We start from the raw sequence: 23,141 nt of genomic DNA, 5'->3' as shown, positions 1-23,141 counted from the left end.
ACCACTAGCTCAGTTTCAGCCACAGGGCTAGATTTAGCAATCCTACAGAGCCCAACAGCCAAGAGCTCTATGTGATGAGACCAGAAAAACCTCCTAAACTTCTCTGAGCCTCTATCCTAAGAACGGGAAGAAGGGCATATCTAGTGTCTCAGAGGCCAAGATGTAGGAAAAAAATGGGTGAGGACCCACAGAGGCCAGAACTGACCCGATGCCCTAACCATTCCCACTCTGCCCTGTAGCCAGAAAACTGTGGAACAGCCCAACAGTACTTAAGAATCATGCAGCTAAAACAGGATTGAACAAGCTAAGTAGCTAATCCCTTTCCCACATTCAACACTTGAAATGTGAGCTAATTAAAACAAACAACCATCATTTTAAAAATGGGAAAATTTATTGTGAATCACCTTAATAACTAGGCCAATGGCAAGATCCACAGAATGCATAGTAGGGATTCATCATTCTCAAGGAACTGGAGTTCGTCAGCAGGCCATTTTGGGCTTTTCCTCTGGTGGAGAGGAGGCTTAAAAGGCACTGTAAAATACATCTCCTTGCTGGGAAGCACCGATGACAGTCCTCACTTAGGTGATCCCAGAGAGGGAGACTGGAGTTGTACTTGGTTTAAATGGCTCCCATCTAATTGCTTTCAATTTCACAATGAGCTAAGAAAACCAATTTCATCACCCACAAGCCAAAGTATCTATTCTTCCTAAGCACTCCCCAAGGGAAGAAAGCCGCTGGTCAACTGCATGGCAATGTATTATGTTTTTTTAGGACTGATGATCCTGAAAACACCGAACATACATATCTCTGAATATAACACTTGTTACTGGGTGCATGGGGATTATATCAGACTTTAACCAGCCCTATGACTAACAAATGGTCTTGTTTGTGAAAGACAAACAGACCAGAAAAACACACCCAGCACAGACAAATGGTTAAGTCTTAAACCCTTCATTATGTTCCCTGGCAAAATGGTGGCTAATGAAAGCCACATGTGCTAGAGTAGTGGCAGCCTCCCAGATTCCTGCAGCCTCTGCAGGGCCCAGATGGGGAGGCCTCCCAGCAGCCAGGCCTTTTTGATTGCCATTCTGTGTAACTCCCCATTTTCTTCTCCAAAAAGCTTTTTTCTTTATATCCAGAAAGACCTTACCGGAGAGTACATCCATTCCAACCCATAAGGTGCTTTGTTTCCAGGGCACTGTTCCTACTGATGGATCACTGGAAAAGTTAGGTGGCCTTAGTGGGGTTTCAGAGTTTCCAAGTTCTGAATTGAGGAATCTAAGGTGCCAAGCTGATTCCGTTAGGCAAAAAATCTTCTCCCTTAAAGGACATGCACACGAATATGAAACTGCTCAAACATAACATGGGGAGGGGGCTTTACACAGTTTGGTGGGATGACATAATGGTACAGAGGAAGTTGGCTGTGCAATTATATTTCTAAATGGTCTGAACTTGGTCTCACTGCTGACATCATCTGGAATGGTTACAAGGCCTCAAAGGACTGCCTCAAGGACAACATGGCTGATCCTCTGCTTCAACCAGACAGATGGTCTGGGCGGTCCTGTATGGAGGCCACCGCCGAGGGCAGGAAGCTGAGGACTGAACTTCATCCTCCAGTAGTCCTTATGCTCCTTTTGAACTAGCCTTGCTGTTCTGCGTTATCTTTTGTGATTTGGCCTGGAGTGTCTAGGTACAAAACATAAGTACTTTAGGCCCTGCTCACAGTGAGACTTGAAAGCTCTTTAGAAGTCCTTTTTGTATTAATCAAATAATGACAGACCACAAAATCAAATCCAAGTTCATAATTTACCTCGATAATAAAAATTAAAAAGACCTACAAGCAAGGACCCTGGTGTCTGTGTGTTGGCTGGCTCTCTTTGCTTTGACCTTCTTGGGCCAGTAAGCCAGTCAGTCTAACTCTCCCATGACCCCCTTGCCACTTACTTGTGTCATCCTTCTGCTCTGGCCCCAAATTCTTTCACCCAAACGGGAAAAGTGGATAGATAAGTAATTTCTTATTTACATACATTTCTCTTAAGATTTAAAATGCTTTCCTGCTCGTATTTCCTGACATCTGAAGCCTGTGTGAAATACACAACATATGGGAACTATTTCCATCTGGCACAAAAGAAAATAAGAATCTGCCTATATTGTAATTAGCTTCTATACTTCACATGTTTAGGCCTCATCCACGACTGTACTGGGTGATAATGGTTTTTTTTGGGAGGCGTTTTTGTTTTTTGTTCTTTTGCTTTTGGAGAATTGAGTTTTAAAAATGTAGTGGTTATAAAACAACTAAAGTTCAGCCTACAACTTCCTGTTTGGATGACAGGAAGAAGTGTGCTGTGTTTTGCAATAGTTACAACTCTAGATTGTCACTGCCCTTAAAAATAACGAGACTAAAGATGTTCTGTTTTCAGATACTTACAGCTTCTTTAGAAGTGATGGGTCCTTTAGGTAACGAAATAGGTGTTGGTGTTATGGATGATGATGGAACTGGTGGCAGTTGTATAAATTTTTCATCCTTAAACATCAGAACTAAGAGTTGGGTTACTGATTTAAAACAAAATGGCTATTTGATCTATAGTCACACTGCTGTGACCACCAGGAACTTGTGACAACCACATATTCTGGCACAGAATTCAAGAGGCTAAAACTGGAACCTAATTACATATAGCCAAATGTTGACCTTTCTTAGAAACATCTAATAGTACAATAAATAGTCCTTATTAAAGAACACCATAGTGTTGAAATTCAGTTTCATTAAAAGAGTTAAAAATTGATAACTTATTTTCATTTTTAAACCTAATTAATCAAATGAAAAAGTAATAGCCTAACCTTAGTTCCCTTCAGTGGAGGTGCTAAATCCACCAGCATCTCTTTAGATTCAGGAGAAGTAGGTGATTCCACAGGAGTATCTGTTTTGGGAGACTAGGAAGAGAAATATTTTATACGAACATAAGCTTTCTGCTATTCTTGAAACTCAAAAGCACTTCTACAGTAGTCAATACTTTCTAGCACAATTTGCTTTTCACTCACTAAATCCCTTTTTCCAACTATACCCTTTGTGAGAACATATGAAATATGTCCCTGAAGTAGCAACTTAGTATTTGAGTTTTCAGTGTCCTTTATGTAAAAGTTGTACTCTAATGAGATTCTAGTATTGAAAATCCCCAGTTGGGGAGCTTGGCTGGCTCAGTCAGTGGAGCATGTGACTCAGTCTTGGTGTTGTGAGTTCGAGCACCATGTTGGGTGCAGAGATTATTTTAAAAATAAATTTTAAAAAAAGATTCAGTTATTAACAAGCTACTGATCTGCCAATACTCGTCCTGTTTTTAGTCTGAGGGAAAAAAAAAGTTGCCTTTTCTCAATTGCTCATCAGCTTCTAATAGCACTGATATAACTTAGTCAAAATTGATATCTTTATCATTTTTGGTGTCAAATAAATGATAAATTTGTCTCATTTATTAAAATGGTAGGTGCTGCTTAATAGAAGCTCCTGCAACATGAGGAAAATAGATATGTTTTTAGAAAAGCCAGCTAACCTATCTTTAAGGATTATAATTACATTTGAAAATAAATATATCACTGCTCTTTGGAATTAAGTAATTTGTGTACTGTGGAGGGAAAAGAGCTACATATATTCTAAATTATAGTATATTTAACTTGATGTCTCTAAATTCTTTACAGATCCTAGCATGCTACTTATTCTCATCTTGTATATATAGAAAATATAAGTTTAAAAACATGGATTTTTTTAAAAAGCAACCAATAAAGTGCCTAGGAGCTTGTCATTTTGTTCTTAATTTCTAGGTCTTTGTCTCAAACATTCCAGAAAGCAACATCTGGATAAAGAGTTTATGCCCTTCTAGAGTAATTCAGCCCTGAGATATTTACTATTCCAAGATATCCTTGCTCCTGAGAGCAGTCGAAGAATGACAAACTTGGTCTGTCTGAAAAATCAAAACATATAGAATAAGAACCAGGTAGACTGCCTTTTAGAAGATGGTCTGGCTTCCAGAATTGTTCCCACTCTCCCTAGATTCCTTCCCAGGCAGAGCACAAATCTAATTAGTCTCTGGAAATATGGAAAGGCAAAACAAGAGGATATTCCCTGATGTACATTTTTCATGCTGGACTTCTTATCATTTCCCTTGGCCTGTCCAAGGAATCACTAGCATAACTAAATTAAAAATGACTGGTCCCCACTCCAGAGAACTTAGTTTAATCTACTAAACCACATGTCCAGCATCTTCCACCATGGTCTCTCCTTTCTTGCTCATGCAGATCTTGATTTAGACATGAAGCCACAAAGTAGAGAAGTGAAAGGCCCTATCCAGAGCAAGATGCTTTGGTGATTGGGCCAATCCTGGAGTTTTTGGTAAAATACCAGGAGGCAAAAAAAAGCTGCCGAATTAAAGGCAACAAAAAATGATCAAGGAAGTTAGTGGAAGGAAGACAAAAAGCTTACATTCTAAATTGGCCTTTCACTGCTTAAAAATTAATAGGAATCTAGACAAATGAAATAGACACAAAAGAATAGGAACCATTCAGTCTCCAAAGAGAGTGGTGAAAAAAAAAAAAAACCCACCAGTCTGCTAATGAAGACTAGATAATTAAGGAGAAATAGTAAACTGGATTCCTAAATTGAGCTGAGATAAAGACAATAACTGCCCTATAGCTAGAGTTAGTTTTAACGATTTTTTTTTTAAAGGAATTTCAAAAAGACTTTAAAGCCAAATGGGCCAGGGATGCCTGGGTGGCTCAGTGGCTGAGTGTCTGCCTTTGGCTCAGGGCATAATCCTGGAGTCCCAGGATTGAGTCCCTCATCGGGCTCTCAGCCAATTGGGCCAAATGCCAAAAGACAGTCCAAAAGAAATGTCCACCCTAACTGCAAGAGGAAATAAGACATCTGTGGAGACACCCCCGTTATGGAAATCCAGATCCCAGGTACTCACCTCCCCACTTAGAGGTATCTCAATTGGCTTTGGCTTCACATCTATCAGGTAGAAGGTTCGTGACAGAAGCAACAGAGAAGGAGGGACATTCTCCTTCAGGTGGAGGTCCTGCCACTGGAGAGTGGGAGGAAAACAAAACACGGCAATCTCAGAATATTAGAACTAGACATGACCCACAATCATCTACTGCTTCCCTGGTTTTACAACTTTACATGCTGGTAACCAGCAGCAGGACAGGGTAAGAACACCAGTCCCCTGGCTACTGCATCAGTGGTTGTACTCTGCAACCCCCCTCAAGACAGCTGGATCCTCTGAGTTGGACAGGGAGTGTTCCATTAAGCTCTCAAACCGATTGTGGATCAAGGTAGTGAAATAGCTTCTCTTAGACACAGAGCAGATAAGGGGAAAGAATAAGTAAGCCTCACTCATAACCAAAGAAATAAACATTAAAATGAGAATGATTTAATTTTCAAGTACCAAAATAACCAAGCTTTTCAAAAAACTGATAGATAATACATGCACAAGAGAAAAAATTCAAAAAGTAAATAAAATGTAATCAATAACAATAAACCCCACTTCTACTCCTACCGTTTCCCTTCCCAGAAGCAACCACTGATACCAATTCCTTATATAATCTTCAGAGATAACCTATGCATATATGAACACACCATTATATGTTTTTCATCTTTACATAAGGGTGATATATACACACTGTTCTGTCCTTTGCTTTTTTTTCACTGAAATATCTTGGAGATTGATTCATATCAGTAGCTGTAGAGCTGCCTCCTTTTTAACCATCCTTAAAGGATTCCATTGTTGCACAGAAATGACATAATTTGATTATTCTCCTATTTATAAACTTTAGGCCGTTTCCAATCTTTTGCTATTATAAATGGTGGTGCAATGGATAATCTTTTTTTTTTTTTTAAGATTTTATTTATTCATGAGAGACACACAGAAAGAGGCAGAGACATAGGCAGAGGGAGAAGTAGGCTCCTGTGGGGAACTTGATGCAGGACTCAATCCCTGGACCCTGGGATCACACCCTGAGCTAAAAGCAGCTGGTCAACCACTGAGTCACCCAGGCGTCCCTGCAATGGATAATCTTATAGATATATGCACAAGTGAAATTTCTAGGTCAAAGTAAATGTATTTTTAAATTTTGAAAGATTCCATGGAGATGTTTTATCAGCAATGCGTGAATGTCCCTCTCCCCAACCCTCAACCACATAGTGTTATTAAATTGATCTTTGCCAACATAATAGGTGAATGTGATATCTCATAGTTTTAATTGATCTTATTATGAAGTTAAGATGTTTCATATGATTATCATTTTAGGTTTTCCTTTCTATGAAATGCCTGTCTGTATCCTAACACAGGAATTTCTGAATAATATATAGTGCTGAATATCATACTGTTGGATTAGAATCCTCATTCCTTTGTGCTAAAAATGACACACTCTTTCAAGAAAGCTATCTGATAGTATGAACCCACTTAATACTCTATGTTCAAGAAATAAATGATTTCAAGAAACTTTCTCTACAATATGTTCATCTACCAGCCAGAGCAGGTCCCACACATAAAAAAGAAATTTGAATAGGAGTTACTCCTTTGAAATACATTGATGCTTTGAAACATCTGTGGCTCAGTTGGTCAAGCATCCGACTCTTGGTTTGGGCTCAGGTCATAAATTCACAGGTTGTGGGATGGAACCCTGCATTGAGCCCCACAACCAGCTCCACGCTCAGCAGGGAGTCCACTTAAGATTCTCTCCCTCTGCCCCTCCCCCAACTCACGAAAGCATGTGTTCTCTCTGCCCAAAATAAATAATCTTAAAAAAAAAAAAACAACAACAGGCCCCTCCCCAGGTGGTTCAGCAGTTTGGCGCCGCCTTCAGCCCAGGGTATGATCCTGGAGACCCGGGATTGAGTCCCACATCAGGCTCCCTGTATGGAGCCTGCTTCTCCCTCTGCCTGTGTCTCTGCCTTTCTTTCTCTCTGTGTCTCTCATGAATGAATGAATGAATGAATGAATGAATAAAATCTAAAAAAACCCACAACATTGATGCTCTTAATTAAAACATGTTGTCAGTAGGAAAATATTAAACATCTTTGCCAAAGCTAACACTTTACATTGGCTGGGGGTACAAACTTGGAAAGAAATCCCAGGAGAGCCACCAGGCAAGGTTTAGACCTCTAGATGGACTCACAAATGGTAGGCCTTGGATTCAAGATTTTACCGGGGCCCTTAAAATACCTAGAGTATGTAGAATTATAAGGTGGTCCAAAATTCCTAGTCCCTAGTGTACCCACATCTTCTCTCCAGTTATTCAAACCCTAATCTAGGTGCTGCTATGAGGGATTTTGCAGATATAATTAGGGTCTCAAGTCAGTAGACCTCAAAGTAGGAAGTCATTTGAGTAGGTCTTGCCTAATCACATGAGGCCTTTAAATCTGGAGCTAGAGGTCAAAAAGGGAGGGGGAGTCTGAGATGTGAAGCCTATGGCAGGGGTGGGGGACTGATGTATGAGCAGCTCTTCATTGCTGGCTTTGCAGATGGACAGGGCCTAGAGGTAAGGAATGCAGGTGGCCTTCAGGGCTGAGTAGCTTGGGGCTGACAGCCAGTGAGGATATGGGACTTCAGTCCTACAGTTGCAAGAAATTAAATTCAGCCAACAAACTGAATGAACCTGGAAGTGGAGTCTTCCCCTGGAGCCTCCAAAGAAAACACAGCCTGCACTTCTGACTGAAAGAACTTGTAAGCTAATACGTGGGTGCTGTTCCCAGCCACTAAGCTTGTGGTCGGTTTTTATGCAGCAATGGATTCGAAGGGATACATGGACGCTGATGTTTGTAGCAGCATTATCAACAATAGCCAAATTATGGAAAGAGCCCAAATGTCCCCTGGCTGATAAGATAAAAAAGATGTATTATACACACACACACTGGAATATTACTCAGCCATCAAAAAGAATGAAATCTTGCCATTTGCAATGACGAGGATGGAGCTAGAGGGTATAATGCCAAGCAAAGTAAGTCAGAGTAAGACAAATACTCTATGATTTCACTCATATGTGGAATTTAAGAAAGAAAACAGATGCACATATGGGAAGGGAAGAAAAAGGAGAGAGGGAAACAAACCATAACAGACTCTTAAAGACAGAGAACAAATTGAGGGTTGATGGAGGGAAGGTTGGGGGGCAGGGGGGATGGCTAGATAGGGAATGGGTATTAGGAGGGCACTTACTGTAATGAGCACTAGGTATTGTATGTAAGTGATGAATCACTGAATTCTACTCCAGAAACCAATATTGTACTGTATGTTAATTAAGTAAAATTTAAATAAAAAAAGAAAGAAAACTAAAACTAAACTTTGTCTCCATCAAAAACAAATCTAGCTTCTTCAGTGTCCCACATTTAAATGAGGCAAATTAGGTGGGATGGCTCGCCTGCAAAGTAGAAATCACAAAATGAAGTCTACACATTGCAGGGGACAGACTTCTAGTGAAAAGGGCCCAGGAGAGCTGCAACTTGCCTCTGTGAGCTGCTGTCTCAGTTGCTCTTCTGTGAGACCCAGGGATCTCATCCCTCGAGCCCTGCAGGCAGCCTGCAGTTCTGACACGCTCAAAGCACTCACCCCTTCTCTGGCAATTACCTGAAAGCAAGGGAGGGAATGGTATTGGATCTTTTGGTTCCAATTCTACCAAATCCAAAATTCCGACAAATCAGAGGAAACACCAAATCTGATGCTTTCACATCAGACTGTCCTCTAATGGTTCAGCAGTTGAAATGAAGGGAATCCTACCGACAGGTATTAATAATATCAGAAATAGCCACATAACTCCTCTGCAACATTTTGTCACCAAAGTAATCCTCTTCCTTCTTGATTTGCATTTCCCCTTCATGGCAGCTTTAGGATTCATTAGAAAATATTCCACACGAAAAGTTTTCAGTGTACCGTTTGTTTTGTGTCCCAGTATCCCCCTTCCCTTACCATCCCCCTACCTCCATCCAGGAATGGCCATAACTCTGGTCCACAAAACTTTCTCAATATAACAAAGTCTCTGCTTGGTGTGACCCAAAACTATGGTACTTCTGGGACCACTATTGTTTATTCCAAAATTCTGAAAGCAATAGCTCAAATCTAAATGAGGCCACAGGGATCAGGCTTTCTCAGTTCTGGGAATCTTGCTCCTTCAGGCAGAAAGCTTTAAAGCAGCTGATTCTGATTCAAGAATGAGTCTAATTAGTAGTTATAATGCCTTTCCTCTATAAAATATCCTAGGCTCTGTTTTCCCTCCCTGCATTACGTGATGCCACCCCTTCTTATCGGGCCAACTTACCCAGCAGAATATTTACTTTGGCACCAGCTCTGAGGAAGGGGAGCTGAGATGTGGGGGTAGAGCACTGTCCTTAGCAAGGAAAGACTCAGGAACCTCTGGGGCTGCTGTTCCTTCCTAGTGGGTCCTAACTGATTTAGATTACTAAATCACTAACTGCTAATGAGGGCATTCTCCAGAAAATGCGTCAGAGAACAGCAAACAACTCCTAAAATGAGTAATCTGGGTTCAAGTTGTCATGGTAATGATTGTTTAAACTACTCAATGGTTTGCCAGAACCAGTCCATGAGCAGATCTAAGAGAAGATACTACACTTTATCACAAAGCTATCCTAAGAGATCTCCCATGCCTTGCTAATTCCCTACGGCTACAGTTCAGATCTTACTTCATCATCTGCTTTTATAGACTTTAGTTTCATCAGAAGTTGAAAGCGGAGCAAATTGTTGGTTCCAAAGGACTGCAATTCTAGCAGCTTGCAAAGGGCAACCAGCTGAGGTCGATCTAGGTGCTCCAGGGTTAGCTGATCCTCAAATAGTTTGGAAAAGCGAACTATCTCCTTTGTGCTGGGCTTGTGGCCTGTCTGGACCTAGGTAGTGAAACAAAGAGGTTAAGTAAAATGTATTTCATGGGGCATCTGGGTGGCTCAGGTCATGATTTTATGGGTCGTGCGATCAAGCCCCACGCTGGGCTCCGCACTTAGAGGAGAGTCTGCTTGACATTCTCTCCCTCCCTCTGTCCTTCATGCACACACACTCCCTCCCTTTCTAAAATAAAGAAATAAATCTTTTAAAAAATTATAGCATGTATTCTTAATTGAACCTTCCCTGTAGACTATTTGAAAGACACATCAAAGACACACGTTCATAGATTCTATATTATGTCTGGAAATGGGCCTCATGGTACCAAGAGACGTAAAGAAATCTGTCCAAGTCAGCCCAAGTCGACTGAAAAATCAGGAGTAGTTCAAAAGTTTCACTCAAAATCTACCATTCTTTCCAAGAAGTTATCAATGTCTTCAATAGATGACTGCCTTAAGGTAGGTTTTTCTGCAAACTACCATAAATGTTTGCAATGTTGTAGGCGTATAACTTAGACATTTGCAAAGTCAGAGGCTGTGAACAATTTGGCAGATCCATGATGACATGAATTGTTCATGGAACTGCCAGCCTAGAAGTTGTTTGGTGTTACACAAGAGACTGACACCTGTTTGACATAGGATGAGAACTGTATGGAGGCGTCTCCCAGCTTGGCCCTGTTCCTCCTTGCCATTTCTGTAATTGTTTCTTGAAGAAATTTTGCTAGTTCCAACTTTGCAGCCATTTTCTTTTTCTGTTTTTCCTCCTTAATAACAAAGAGGAAAAAGTTAATCAATCCTTTGTGATTACAACTTCATAAAGATGAGAGGAAAAGAATTGTCACCTTGTTATTGTTAATATTATTTTGCATGTTAATATTATTGCATGTTAATATTATTTTCAGACCTAGTTAAATAGGTTTTGTGAGAACCAGAACAAATAAAAAGTAGCCTCTAATTGCAACTTAACTTCTTAATCTTACCTTTTATTTCTTACTAATACAATGACCATAAGTATTTGATAGATCCAAAATGTCCCCTCAATGGGAGGCTTTGTCATTACATAGAATGAGATACTATGGGGCTCCCTGGTGGCTCTGTGATTGAGCGTCTGCCTTTGGCTCAGGTCGTGATCCTAGGGTCTTGGGATGGAGTCCCACACTGGGCTCCCCATAGGGAGCCTGTTTCTCCCTCTGCCTGTATTGCTGCCTCTGTGTGTCTCTCATGAATAAATAAATAAAATCTTTTTGTAAGAAAATGAGATACTATCTCTTAGCCTGGTATAAACATGTAGGCTGCTAGTTGAGCCAGCCCCCAGTCCTAGAGTGCCCCCAGATTTTGTGTGTGCCACAAGGAAAACTAGGAAATTAACTCTATGCTAGAGTAGCATACAGTTTAAGTACAAAACATACAATTAACACTGACTTAAGTGTTATAACAGGAACAAAGCACTGAACAAAAGAGAAATAAATGTACTATTTATTTATTTATTTATTTATTTATTTATTTATTTATTTTTAAAGTAATCTCTACTCTTGAGGTAGGGCTTGAACTCATAGTCCCAAGATCAAGAGTTGCATGCTTTACTGAGAAGCAGTCAGACACCCCTTAAACATATACACTTAAGACACATTGTTGACAAGTATTTCTAAATCCCCATTATCAGAAAGGTGGTGTGATAGCATTTTCAAAATAATCATGGACAGGGACTCCTGGGTGGCACAGTCAGTTAAGCATTCATCTCTTGGTTTTGGCTTGGGTCATGATTCCATGGTCATGAGATTGAGCCCTGCATCAGGCTCTGTGTTCGGTGCAGAGTCTGTTTGGGATTCTCTCTCCTTCTCTCTCTGCCCCTCCCACTAGTTCTCTCTCTCTCTCTCTCTCTCTCTTAAATAAATAAATCTTGGGATGCCTGGGTGGTTCGGTGGTTGAGCATCTGCCTTTGGCTCCCATGGGGGGCCTGCTTCTCCCTCTGCCTGTGTCTCTGCCTCTCTCTGTGTGTCCTTCATGAATAAATAAAATCTTTAATAAAGTAAAATAAATAAATCTTTAAAAAAAAATAACCATGGTCAGGACTCAGGGGAATGGAGAGGAATAGGATTCTCTGTATTTTTAAGTTGCCCAAGAAATTCCAATGATCAGCCAATCATAGCAATCATTAATTTTTAGAAAGATCTTAGAAAACTCAACCAAAAAAATCATTCAATGACAATGGCAATACCATCATTAGAATCCATTCAATCACTATATCCATTAATCACTATATCCATAACAACTATATCCATTCATCTATTCATTTATTTATTGAGCATCTACCTTGTACTAGGTGCTGGGGATAAAATGAGCAAACACAGGTAAGAATTCCTACCCTCATGGGACTTCTAGTCTAATAGGAAAGACAAACATTAGTGACTAATGATAATTCAGTAATTCCACAAATTAAAGTATAAGTACTATGAAAGAAAAATGTAGAGGTGCTCTGATCTGATGTAAATAGAAAGTTCTGCTTCCTCCTATCCCCTCTCCTATGACCTCCTTTCCTCCACAACCACCAATCTCTCTCATTTTCTTTTTTTTTTCAAAGATTTTATTTATTTATTCATAGACACACACACAGAGAGAGGCAGAGACACAGGCAGAGGGAGAAGCAGGCTCCACACAGGGAGCCCAATGTCGGACTCAATCCCAAGTCTCCAGGATCACACCCCAGGCTGCAGGCGGTGCCAAACCACTGCGCCACCGGGGCTGCCTCTCTCATTTTCTCATTTGCTTTAATTCATGGAAAGAAAAAGAGAATGTATTTTCTAAAACTGTGGCCATGATGTGTGTGTATGTATGTTTGGGGAATGAGTGGTGCTGAAGAAAGAGGAATCTTTAGATAAATCACTTATTCTATTCCCTCAACTTCCTGCATTCATGAACACATTCCTTGGAATCCCACGGTATTAATTCTAGGTTCTGATTACTTTAAATGTAAGTAAACTAAACCACTGCCAGTTAAATATTGCAATATGATTCTATCCCTTACCTGTATCTCAGATGTATCTTCAAGTTTTTATTCCTAATGCCACTTTCATAATTTAATCCTCTCTCTCCTGTGCTACTGTAATAGCATACCAGCCGGTTGCCCTCCTTTGGCTCTGCCTCTTCAATCCTTTTAGCCAGCAAAATCACTTTTTCTAAAATATGATCTAATCATGTTACCCACCCTCTGCTTAAATTTATCTTCCATTATTCACCATGGTCAAAGGCAAAGTCTAAATTCCTTAGAGTGGTAGACACTTTCCAACCTGACCCCAACACATCACTTTTGTCTCATCTTTCCACCATTGATCCCCTTGTATTCTCTGCTTCAACCACAAAGAAGCACTCAGTGCCTCAGATTATGTCACACTTTTTCACACAATTAAGCCATTTTAAGTGCTACTTGTTCTATCCAGAAAGCCTTTCAGATGCTGTAGCAAAATTCTACCATTCTTCTAGTCTCTGTTGCATAGTTACTTCTATGAAACATTTCCCAATCTGATTTAAAAGTTATTTTGGTTGTCCTCTCATTATGTGTTTGTGCCTTCAGATCTCTGTCCAGTAGAGTGGCACAGAATGGAAAGAATGAAGGGGACCACCTTAGTTTTTCCAGCCCACCACCTTCACAGTGACCATCCAATGAAGACCCTGCTTCTCTAGGATACTCTTACGCATGAAAGGGTCTGTCTGGCTAAATCATGCCTACTGCTCAGCTAGTCACTGCAATAACAGTTGATTTCTCTTTTCTTTATTTTTTAATGGTGAAAAACAAGTTAAAATTCATTGGAAAGGGGGTAGATTTTCAACAAATGATGCTAGAGAAACATGGCATCCATATGCAAAAAAGAAAAAAATTACTCTCGACTCTGATGTTCCACCTCTCACCAAAATTAACTCAAAATGGATAATAGACTTGTTTATTTTTTAAGAAATATTCTAAAATTTTTAAAAGATTTTTTATTTATTTATTCACAGAGATGCAGAGAGAGAGAGAGGCAGGGACACAGGCAGAGGGAGAAGCAGACTCCATGCAGAGAGCCTGACGTGGGACTCAATACAGGGTCTCCAGGATCACGCCCCGGGCTGCAGGCGGCGCTAAACTACTGCGCCACAGGGGCTGCCCTAATAGACTTAAGTTTAAAACTCAGAACTAGGGAATTCCTGGGTGGCTTAGCGGTTTAGCGCCTGCCTTTGGCGTGGGGCGTGATCCTGCAGTCCTGGGATCAAGTCACGCGTTGGCTCCCTGCATGGAGCCTGCTTCTCTCTCTGCCTCTCTCTCTCTCTCATTCACTGTGTGTCTCTTATGAATGTGGGGAGCCTGCTTCTCCCTGTGTCTGTGCCTCTCTCTGTCTCTCATGAATGAATAGATAAAATCTTTAAAAAAAAAAAAAACTCAGAACTATAAAACTTCTAGAAGAAAATATAGGAGGGGTGCCTGGCTGGCTGACCATGTGAGTTCAAGCTCTACGTGGAGTGTGAAACCTACTTAGAATTGAAAGAAAGAGAAGAAAGAAAAAAAAAGGAAAGAAAAGAAAAAGTAGGAGAAAACCTAGGTGACCTTAGGTTGACAGTGAGTTTTTAGAACAACACCAAAAGCATGATCCAAAAAAAACCTGAAAAAAAACAAAAGCTGATAACTTGTATTTGATTAAAATCAAAAACAGTGACTCTGTGAAAGACAGATAAGAGGACAGGCCGAAGGCTGTGAGAAAATATTTATAAGACACATATCTGCTAAAGGGCTTGTATTCAAATATACCAAGAATTCCTAAAACTCAGCAATAAGAAAATGAACAACTCCATTAAAAAGTAGGCAAAAGGGCAGCCCTGGTGGCTCAGTAGTTTAGCGCCTTCAGCCCAGGGCCTGATCCTGGAGATCCAGGATCGAGTCCCACGTTGGGCTCCTTGCATGGAGCCTGCTTCTCCCTCTGCCTGTGTCTCTGCCTGTCTCTCTCTCTCAGTGCCATGAATGAATGAATAAAATCTTTAAAAAAAAAAAAAGTAGGCAAAAGACAGATACATTCCCAAAGATATACTGATGGCAAACAAGCATATGAAAAAATGATTAATATCATACATCATCAGAGACTTGTAAACTAAGATAACAATGAGATATCATTTTACACCTATCAGAATGGCTGATATTCAAAGCACTGACAATACTAAATGCCGATGAAGATATAGAGCTACAGGAACTCTCATTGCTGTGGGAATAAAAATGGTATAGCTACTTTGGAAGACAATTTATTTTTTTACAAAACTAAACATATGGAACGCCTGAGTGGCTCAGTGGTTGAGCATCTGCCTTCAGCCCAGAGCGTGATCCTGGAGTCCCGGGATCAAGTCCCACGTCAGGGTTCCTGCATGGAGCTTGTTTCTCCCTCTGCCTGTGTCTCTGCCTCTCTCCATGTCTTTCATGAATGAATGAATGAATGAATGAATAAATAAATAAATAAATAAATAAATAAATAAAATCTTTAAAAAAAAACTAAACATAGTCTTATCATACAGTTATTACTTTTCTATGTATTTAGCAATCCAAATTTTAAAAAAAACCTGCACACAGATAGTTATAGCAGCTTTATTCATAATTGCCAAAAACTGGAATCAACCATGGTATCCTTCAACAGGTGAACAGATGAACAACCTGTGGTATATCCATTCAATAAAATATTACACAGTGATAGAAAGAAATGAGCCATGAAAGGACTACACACTGTATGATTCCAACTATATGACATTCTGGAAAAGGCAAAACTATGGTGACAATGAAAAGATCAGTGGCTGCCACTGGTTGGAGGAGGTAGAAGGAACAACAGATGACATATAGGGCATTTTTAGGGCAGTGAAACTATTCTGTATGATGGTGTGATGGTAGATACCATGACATTTTGCATTTTTCAAACCCAACACGGTGAAGCCTAATGTAAAATATGAGACTTAATTAATAGTATCTAGATATTGGTTCTTTAATTGTAACAAGTAGATCACACAAATGCAAGATGTTAGTAATCGGGGAAATGTGGGGAGTTTCTGGGGACCCTCTATACTTTCTGCTCAATTTTTCTATAAACTTAAAAACTGAAGAATAAAGTTCATTATTTTTTTTTTAAGTTAAAAAAACCCTACATACCTTTTTGGATTCACTTTCAAAAGTTGATGGTAACATCTCTGGGAAGAATTTCAGAAATGCTGGTAATAAGAATTCCATGAAGGGTACAATTATGAACACCATAAATGGAACCAGGCGGAAAAAATCGGCACAAGTCCTCAAGAGCTAAAGAATTAAATGCATATGCAGTATTCATTATTTTAGGACATGCCCAAACCAAAAATACGAAATCAAAAAAGCCTGCCTTGGTTGTTAAAGTGTTAAACCCTAGACAGATCTTCTGCAGCTGTTAATAAAATGGAAAGGTAGGGTCTTCCTCTTCACAATCGCCCTAAAGTAACACCTTTGGGATATCTTCAAGGAAATCTATGACAGTCAAAAAATATTGCTGGCATTATTTATTGTTAGCTTTCATCTATGTCAGGGGTCTGTACCTGAATAGCACAGTATCTGTTAAAAACTGATTTTTCAAATGTATATGCTTAATATATTAGCAGTAGTTTCTATTTCAGGTGCACAGATCAAACCTGAAGCTTCTGAACTCTTTGGGGGAGATTAGAAAACACAATTATAACCATTTTATGGGTAAATATACACAAATCTTGAGAATCTTGCCTAAAGCTGTATAGTTCGTCAGTTTCAGATAAACAAGAAACTCTGGTTCTCACCATCAGTTACTATTCCTACTTTGGGGTTTTAAGATGAGTTTAAAACTTGGTTCCCAAATAGTTCATTTTTAACTTTTTCTTTCTCAAATATGATTCTCACCTACCCTTCGTCTTTCTCGTCTGGTCAGCACCTGTCCATGCAGCAGTCTCCAAACCATCCTGGCAGCAACTTTGGTGTCAATCCATAGCAAGTAGAATCCATTGTAATAATATTTAAGTTCATCCATAATTCTTTGTCTATAAGATCGCTTTTCTTCCTTAATCTTTGTGCCAGTTCCTTTTGAGGGCTGAGGGCTTGTCACCTGTAGCTTTTCTGGGGCTTGATCCAGCTGGGGTTTACCAGGGACTTCTTGTAACCAGCAAGTTGACGTGTGTAACTTTTGTATTATTCTAGTTCGTAAGTAAAGTACTTTATTGCCTGACTGATTAGGGTAGGAGTACTTCTTGCTTACACAGTTCTTCATATATGTTTTACTTAAATGAGAATCTGGCAAGTGAAGATATGCAAATGATGGGGAATAAGAAGAACTGGTAGGATGGACAAAATAGCTAGGGAATCTGGAATAAAGAGCAACATCCTCTGAGTTGAGCACATACTATTACAAAATTAAAAATGAAAGAAATAGATATTTTATCTGGTCAAAATAAACAATGGTTGTTAAGCCTGTATTTTAAAAGCAGAAGATATTCATTAATGAGTGAAATACAACTTTTTACCCCTGTTAAAGAACAGTGTGCTTTATGGTTGAATGATACACTCTATGAGAATTATTAAAAAGTTCATTCCCAAAAATAATTGCTATGTTACAAGTTAGAAACTCTGCAACTATTCTTGCTCAAGGGCCATGCCAATCTTCTCTGTATTGTTCCAATTTTAGTGTATGTGCTGCTGACATGAGCACGAAACTCTGCAACTATATATTTAAAAATCTAAAAGCAAACATTTTCCCCCCATGGTTGTGTTTCAAAGTGTTCTCTTTATCTGCTATCATAAAACAGGTGGAATGCTTGCATCTTTGGTTATTCTGCTAACAGGAATATTGCTTGAACAAAACACTTCATCGCCTCTGTGGGGATTAACCAACCACATATAATACTGCTTTGTCTGTGTAGTGCCCATGGACTCCCTCATATGAGAGGCATCTTTGGCAGAAATACCCTTCACCTATGATTCCTCAAGACTGTTAGGAATAAGGATTAAAATTATCCTTATATTTTAAGGATATATCTCTATATTCTCTATATTCTCGTTTTGCAACAGCTCACAATCTTCAGTTAAATTAGCACATCACATTGTTTGAAAATAAAAATAAGACCCATCTAGGCAAAGAAGTTCCTGGCAAAGACATTTCTTCTGGCAAAGAGATGGCTTTTCCATTCTTTCAGGCTGTTTTTGAAGCACGCCAAGATAAAACACTTTTTGAAGGGCCAAAAGAGAAAATGTACAATGTATCTAGAACATAGTAAGTTCTCAATAATATTCTTTGTAATAAATAAGTGATAACAGACCCTACTAGGATAGGTATGTGCCCTAGGACTGGCTTGTTTGCCAGCCATTTGACTCATTTTTATATCTAAAGGCTTCACACTACATTCATCAATTACAGAAGTGTCACTCTGAAACCATTACACCTTCTCTCTTTGCTGTGCCATACATCTACAAAATTACTCAGCCTGAGTTCTAAAGCACATAGAAAATTTGGATTAAGTTTAAATACAATAAAATGTCAGCTTCCTAAAAATCAGTATAGTTAAAGCCAATAGAGATTTAATTTGTTGTGGAACAAGCCTATCCTTTTACATATATCTTTTTCATCTAGAAGAAAGTTCATAAAAATATTGCAGGGGAAGAGGGTATTCCACGGCTTACCTTGTTCGGGCAATAGATAAGATTGTTTTATAACTGTAGAAGGCCATACTTATATGTTTCAACTAGTCAACATAGGAACCTAGACAGAAGGATTAAGTAAGCAATTTAGTATTTTAAAAACACATCAATTATAAAGATACCAGGATTTCAGAGTTTACTATTGCAAGGTGGAAAATTTCCATATTCCATTCAAGGTGTAAAATTTCTCTCAAGTTCATTTCCAACAGTCCTGAATGTTTTCTCATCTTGGGTTTGAGAATGGTACTTTGAGATCCCAACAAATAGAAATGATCTCTAACATCATGGTCCCCATAATCATGATATGGTGTTCAAAGAACTTTTTATTTCTTGTCTATAATACCTAATAACCTACTTGAATGGTTGCCAGGTATTTCAGAAGCTAAGCAATGCACACTTAATAGCAGCCTAAAACTACAGGTAGAATAAAGTAAATAGCCTGGATCTGTCTCAGCTTTTTCCCATATTTGGCCAAGTTGCCCCAAACTTTAAAGATTGAAAGTAGGCCTGCCTGGCTGGCTCAGTTGGTAGAGCATGCGCTTGAAGCTCCATCTCAGCGGGATCTCAGCATCATGAGTTCAAGCCCCATGCCAGGGGCAGAGCCTACTTTAGGAAAAAGTACTCACAAACCACGGTTATGTAGCAGTGAAGATAAACATGGTACCTACTAATAATTCAAACGGAGATAAGTCAGTTTTCTGTGCTGGTGATTCTCCAAAGAGTCCACACTAAGCTTTATGCCTTTAAACAAGCTTTATCAAAGCCTTTCTCCATCCTGTGGCCCTTTCCAGCCAAGGGCAGCCAGGTGTTTTGGTAATATGTCTCAGCGTCAACTCTGCTTCCCTGCAGCTGGAAAAGGCGTCGACCAGGGTGCTCTCCTGCACGGTTCAAACCTCAGCCACAGAGCTGACATTTTGAACAGGAGTTCAAATAGCACTGGGAACCTGGAAAGCCAGGCTAAGGGCGGGCGGTCTCCTGCCGGCGAGGGGCCGCCCCAACCCGGCGGTTGACCTGCTCTCCCGCCCCGGGCGCAGCGGCCCCAAGCTGCAGGGACCCACCTCCGAGGCGGGGACGGCCGGGAGCGCCGCCCACGCCCACACGCGGGGTCCCGGGCTCCCCGGGTTACCTTTGCTTCTGGCCCTTGACGACACAGGGGCCCAACGCGCCGTCGGCTTCCGCAGCCGAAGGCTTTGGTGCGCGTAGTGTGCTGGTGGATGGAGTTGTGGCGGCGGGGTCGGGTCGGGGTCGGGGCGGGGTCGGGTCGGGGTCGGGGTGGGGGGTAGTTCTTTGTGTGTGGGCGCGGGGATGGTGCAGGCACCCGGACCACAACCTTGTGGGCGATCCAGGTTTATGGAAGGCGGACGAGGAGAAGCCGGGGGCGCAGGCTACGGAAAAGAAAGGAGGAAGCGAAGCACGGAAGGACGGGGGGATGGAGGTTGAGCTCCAAAGTTGCGGGATGGCAGGGGCACGAGGTCAAGGGCTGAGGTGAGTGCGGTGGGGAACTGGAAGCTGTCGGGAAAACGGGCGCTGATGGGCGGAGGACTCCGGAGGAAGAAAGGCTGGCAAGGTCCACCAAGTAACAGCCTGAGGACTTGGCCCGCCCACCGCTGCCCCCTCGGACCCGCTCCCAGAACGGCTGCCTCAGGCCTCCAGTCCTTCCAAACCCCCTCCCCTAGCTCCCCCGCTACAAGGGCCGCAGGCCCTCTCTATGGCTCCACCTCTTTCCTCACGCCTTACGTCACTCTGAGTGACGACACCGCCGACCAATGAGCTCTCAGATTGTGGAGCGGGAGGGCGTCCTTCGCCGTGCAGCCCTGCAGGCTGCCAAGGTCCGGTTCCCACCGGCCAAATGACCTCTCTACTGGGTTTGGTTTCGGGAGAATCTGTGTTGCAGGAGGAGGCAAGACTGACGTTTTTCCGTCCACACTCTGTAGGCTCTAGGCTAACCTCCTCGAAAATCCTCGTTGAAGGCTAGATTAAAGAACCTCTTACCCTGATAGCGTAATATGCTTGATAGTCGCCATGGTAACCATCTTAAAGTCACGAATTACATCACTTTGATGTGCTCCCGCACCCCACCCTCGGCCCCTCCAAATCAACCGCTGGGGTTGGGGTGGCGCGGAGAGGTCTGCGGAGAGGAAGCTGCAGAACGGGCGGGAATGGTTAGGAAAACATCCTTTTCCTTTCTCCGGGGCCGAAGAGTGGAATGCTTTGAAATCTTCATATGGAAATCTGGATTCCACTAGAGTAATTTGTTTTATAAGTGCTCTCTTTGGGATGCCTGCCTGGTTAAGCTCTGCCTTAGGCTCAGGGCGGGATCCTGGAGTTCAGGGATCGAGTCCCACATCCGGCTCCCTAAGGGGAGCCTGCTTATCCCTCTCCCTTTGCCTATGTCTCTGCCTCTCTGTGTGTCTCTCATGAGTAAATAAATAAAATCTCCTTAAAAAAATAAGTGCTCTCTCCACATATATTGTTTATGATCAGTAGTTTGCATAGAAATCTCAACGTTTAAGATGTGTATTACAGTAACTGCGGTTACGTAGGCACTGCAGGTTTGGGGCACTTCAGTTCCTAGGTTGGGTAACTGAGCCGTCTTGGAAAAGTGAAAGATACAGAAATGTTCTCACTCTCCTGGTATCTCTACCCATCCATTTCATCTGGCTCCAGAAGGAAAATGTTTTTAGGGGCTCTGCTGGAACCAACACCAGGTAACAAGGAATCGCTTTCACAGGGAGAATACTTCTCTTACCATGTGAACTGATTACAGACCTCACTCATCGGGGCTGCACATTTGTAAGAATAAATGATGGCGGGTGGTCAATTTCAGGTTTTTGGTTTTTAAAAAAATGTAGACTGCTTTTAATCCACAGCGTTTTTCAGCTAATAACCAAATAGATCAATGTTAAATAGGCAAAACTTTTCAGTTTGGCCACTAGAGGGCCGTTCGTGCACGTCGGATCCTGAGAGTTTCTACATAAAGCTTTCACTTCACGTTTTATGTTTACTAGAATTAACAAAATCTACAAAGCTTTAGTCTCTTTGCCTTTGCCTCCCTGAAAATTCCCGATGGCAAATTTTGAGCTCTAAAAGGCTAGTTATAATTTTTACATTAATTCCATAAATTAATCACTGTACTATCATAAACAGGTACTTTTTTGGAAAAGATCATAAAGATGCAAAAATATTCCTTTCAGTTCCTGGGAGACATTTTATACCAGGAAATATTCTTATTCATGCATTGTATTCACTTACAAACAGGCATAGTAAAGTCATTAAGTATTCATAAACCAGGTGAATGATTCCAAGCTCAGTATTGGAAAGATGAGTTATATTTTCTACTACAGTCATATGTCAGCAATCCTGTTCTAAAAGGGGAAGGGTAAGAACCTTCCTACTGAAATTCACTTTTTTAAAAGCAATGTTTGCATTCTGCTATCAGACCTGGCAATTTTTTGATTTTCAGGATTAAGTTATTTATCATGTAAGGAGTTTTTAGATATAATCTTCAGAGGGGAAACAAAAAATTATTTTCTCCTTAACTCTGGCCCTGGGTATTGTGTTGGATTGCTGCCTTAATTGTTTGCTCATTTTGTATGGAGAAGAGAAAGCATGATCTGAACGTCATTAGATGTTACATGCTAAAAATGTAAATAATTTTAATGGCCATTTCCCTAAATATGGCTCAAGATCAAATATCATTAACCGTATATTTTTAATGTTTTGCACTAAGAGATTATATATATCTACTTCACGGAACTTTAAACTCTTGTCAGCCTAGAAGCAGATTAAAATAAAATCCCTGGGGACAATTACCAGCTTTTCCTCAAGGGGAAAACCCAGATGTCAGGTTAAGGCAACAGTCTATCAACAAATCAAGGAGTATACAGGAAGGTGGAGAGGAAGGATGATGGTAGAAAGAATCACAGAAAAAAACCCAATTTAACCTCTCTTTTGAGAAGACACAAACTAAAACTCCGGGGGCCCCCTTTAAGAGGTCTGTGTTCTAAAAAAAGACCTTTAAAACAAACAAAAATGTGTTTTTATTTATTCCTTTAACTTTTGGTACTGCACAAAACATAGGGACTACATAAGCATAGGTTTAGAAATAATGATTAACTCTAATGAGAGTGCTTAATTCTCAATATCATCTGTAGTATAATTAACAGTGTTATGCTTTTAAAAACCTGAAACATGCGGCACCTGGGTGGCTCAGTGGTTAAGTGTCTGCATTTGGCTCAGGTCGGAATTCGGGGTCCCGGAATCCAGTCCCTCATCGGGCTCCCCACAGGGAGCCTGCTTCTCCCTCTCCTTATGTCTCTGTCTCTCATGAATAAACAAAACTTAAAAAAATATATATATATATGTAATTAGTAGTCATTCAAATAACTGATCTGTAGGAATCTTTTAATTTCTTGGTTAAGTGGTATTTAAGAGTAAAGATATCAAGAACTTAATGTGGCCATGCCAAACAGATCCAGAACTATCATGTCGGTGCAGAGTATAATATCTAGTTGTGACATGGCTTCATTATCCTCAGAACAGAGCACAGAGGTTTCCTCATCTGGTCGCTGCTGCCTG

The 23,141-nt window shown here is 40.7% G+C and overlaps 1 protein-coding gene and 1 non-coding gene across 2 annotated transcripts; both read right to left on the bottom strand.

The window, feature by feature from the left end:
- Positions 1 to 1,565: 1,565 nt before the first annotated feature.
- On the bottom strand, positions 1,566 to 19,600 carry LETM2 (leucine zipper and EF-hand containing transmembrane protein 2). The gene is made up of 11 exons (XM_041751643.1): positions 19,232 to 19,600; positions 18,546 to 18,624; positions 16,780 to 17,233; positions 16,029 to 16,172; positions 10,501 to 10,638; positions 9,683 to 9,883; positions 8,493 to 8,612; positions 4,959 to 5,072; positions 2,839 to 2,931; positions 2,429 to 2,524; positions 1,566 to 1,686 (listed from the first exon to the last, which is right to left on the bottom strand). The coding sequence occupies exons 2-11, from the start codon at positions 18,590 to 18,592 to the stop codon at positions 1,624 to 1,626; spliced, it is 1,470 nt and encodes a 489-aa protein (XP_041607577.1). The 5' UTR covers positions 18,593 to 18,624; positions 19,232 to 19,600; the 3' UTR covers positions 1,566 to 1,623.
- LOC121490225 lies at positions 17,466 to 17,577 on the bottom strand. Its single transcript, XR_005987553.1, has one exon. It is a non-coding gene; the product is annotated as a U6 spliceosomal RNA (small nuclear RNA).
- Positions 19,601 to 23,141: the final 3,541 nt, after the last annotated feature.

Source organism: Vulpes lagopus, chromosome 4 (genome assembly GCF_018345385.1).
Source record: "Vulpes lagopus strain Blue_001 chromosome 4, ASM1834538v1, whole genome shotgun sequence".
Classification (NCBI taxonomy): Eukaryota; Metazoa; Chordata; class Mammalia; order Carnivora; family Canidae; genus Vulpes; species Vulpes lagopus.
The sequence above is the reverse complement of the archived record's forward strand: the minus strand, read 5'-3'. Positions and strand labels throughout refer to the sequence as shown.

Bases quoted from the DNA above. Each gene is read 5' to 3' on its own strand.
- LETM2 (XM_041751643.1), bottom strand. From the start codon at position 18,592: ATGGCCTTCTACAGTTATAAAACAATCTTATCTATTGCCCGAACAAG. The intron at 16,173-16,779 runs GTAGGTGAGAAT...TTAATTCTTTAG, and splicing joins CCAGACGAGAAAGACGAAGG to CTCTTGAGGACTTGTGCCGA. The intron at 5,073-8,492 runs GCAAGTTGCAGC...CCCACTCTCCAG, and splicing joins TGAGACAGCAGCTCACAGAG to TGGCAGGACCTCCACCTGAA.